This window comes from Egretta garzetta, unplaced genomic scaffold (genome assembly GCF_000687185.1).
Source record: "Egretta garzetta isolate BGI_Z169 unplaced genomic scaffold, ASM68718v1 scaffold780, whole genome shotgun sequence".
NCBI classification, from domain to species: Eukaryota; Metazoa; Chordata; class Aves; order Pelecaniformes; family Ardeidae; genus Egretta; species Egretta garzetta.
The window spans coordinates 140662-141772 of record NW_009258288.1 but is presented as its reverse complement, the minus strand read 5'-3'; the positions used below and the strand labels follow the sequence as shown (position 1 = coordinate 141772).

The following is a 1111-nucleotide window of genomic DNA, read 5'->3' as shown; positions in this document are numbered from 1 at the left end:
TGTTTTAGCCCCGGTAGGGGGCCACCGGCTTCTTGGCTGCAAAGAGATGGGGAGGGTGAAGGCGGTGGGGGGGGGAGGGGGGCCCCACACAGCCACCCCCACCCCACTGGGGAGCTGCTCCTCGTTAGCAGGTTTAATGAACTGACTCAGCAACTGGCTGCTGCGTGCCCTTCCCGGGGGACAGGAGGGATGTCCCAAGGGTTTGCATCACCGCGCTCCAGGCACAGTCCCTGCCCGGCCGGGGTTTGTTATTGTAGGGTCTCTCAGGAGGCAGGGTGGCACGGGTGCTGCTCGGGAGCGCCCGCCCTGCCCCGTGGGCTTGCAGACACCTTTGCTGGGGCAGGGCTGGCGCTTGCCCGCCGGTCCCCGCTTGGGGCAGCTGCCACCGCCCCGTGTTATTGTAGGGTCTCGCAAGCAGAGGAGCTGCCCGGGGCGGAGGAGCCGTGGGCACCCCTGCGCCAGGGAGGGAGCACCCCTGCAGCCACTTGAGCTCAGCCCAGACTGGTAGACCCAGCCCAGCCAGTTTTCAGGAGCCACAACAACGGGAGGCGTCAATCCTGGGCGGGTCGCGGCCAGGCGTCTCGCTGCCCACCCACCGCTGCCAGCCCCACCATGGGGCAAGAGGTCCCTGGTGTGCCCCGGCGCCTACCGAAGGAGGGCTCGTCCATGGAGAAGGCTTTGTTCTCCACAAACATGCTCTGGGACTTCTGCTCCTTGAGGATGGTCTCGTAGCCCACCCCGCGCGTGGGGTAGATGTCGTCCTCGAAGGCCTGCTCAGGGCCCTGCCGCGTCACGTGCGTCACCTCGGGGATGACGTAGAGGAGGAGGAAGGTGCAGGCATTGGAGACCAGTGCGATGGCCAGCGTTGGGTCGTCCCAGCTGGGCTTCTCGCCCGCACGCTGGTTCCCGTAGAGGTACATGGCCATCCATGCCACCCAGATGGCCATGGAGAGGCCGGTAGTGGCCAGGATGAAGGCACCGTGCTTGCGCCAGTGGCCATAGCGGCCACAGAGGGCTGGCCAGGTGGTGCCGAAGGCAGCCACCAGCAGGAACATGACATAGATGAGTGCCATGACAAAGTCAGCGTCTGCCAGCTGGCAAGGGGCCGGGG

The 1111-nt window shown here is 66.4% G+C and overlaps 1 protein-coding gene across 1 annotated transcript in view; it reads right to left on the bottom strand.

Annotated features, from left to right (window-relative positions):
* Positions 1 to 4: 4 nt before the first annotated feature.
* Positions 5 to 1111, bottom strand: part of LOC104124944 (G-protein coupled receptor family C group 5 member C-like) — a 9370-nt gene continuing 8263 nt past the window's right edge. The window contains exons 4-5 of the mRNA XM_009637336.1: positions 650 to 1105; positions 5 to 36 (exon numbers count right to left, since the gene is read on the bottom strand). Of these exons, the coding sequence (XP_009635631.1) occupies positions 5 to 36; positions 650 to 1105 (488 nt within the window). The remainder of the gene's footprint in view (positions 37 to 649; positions 1106 to 1111) is intronic.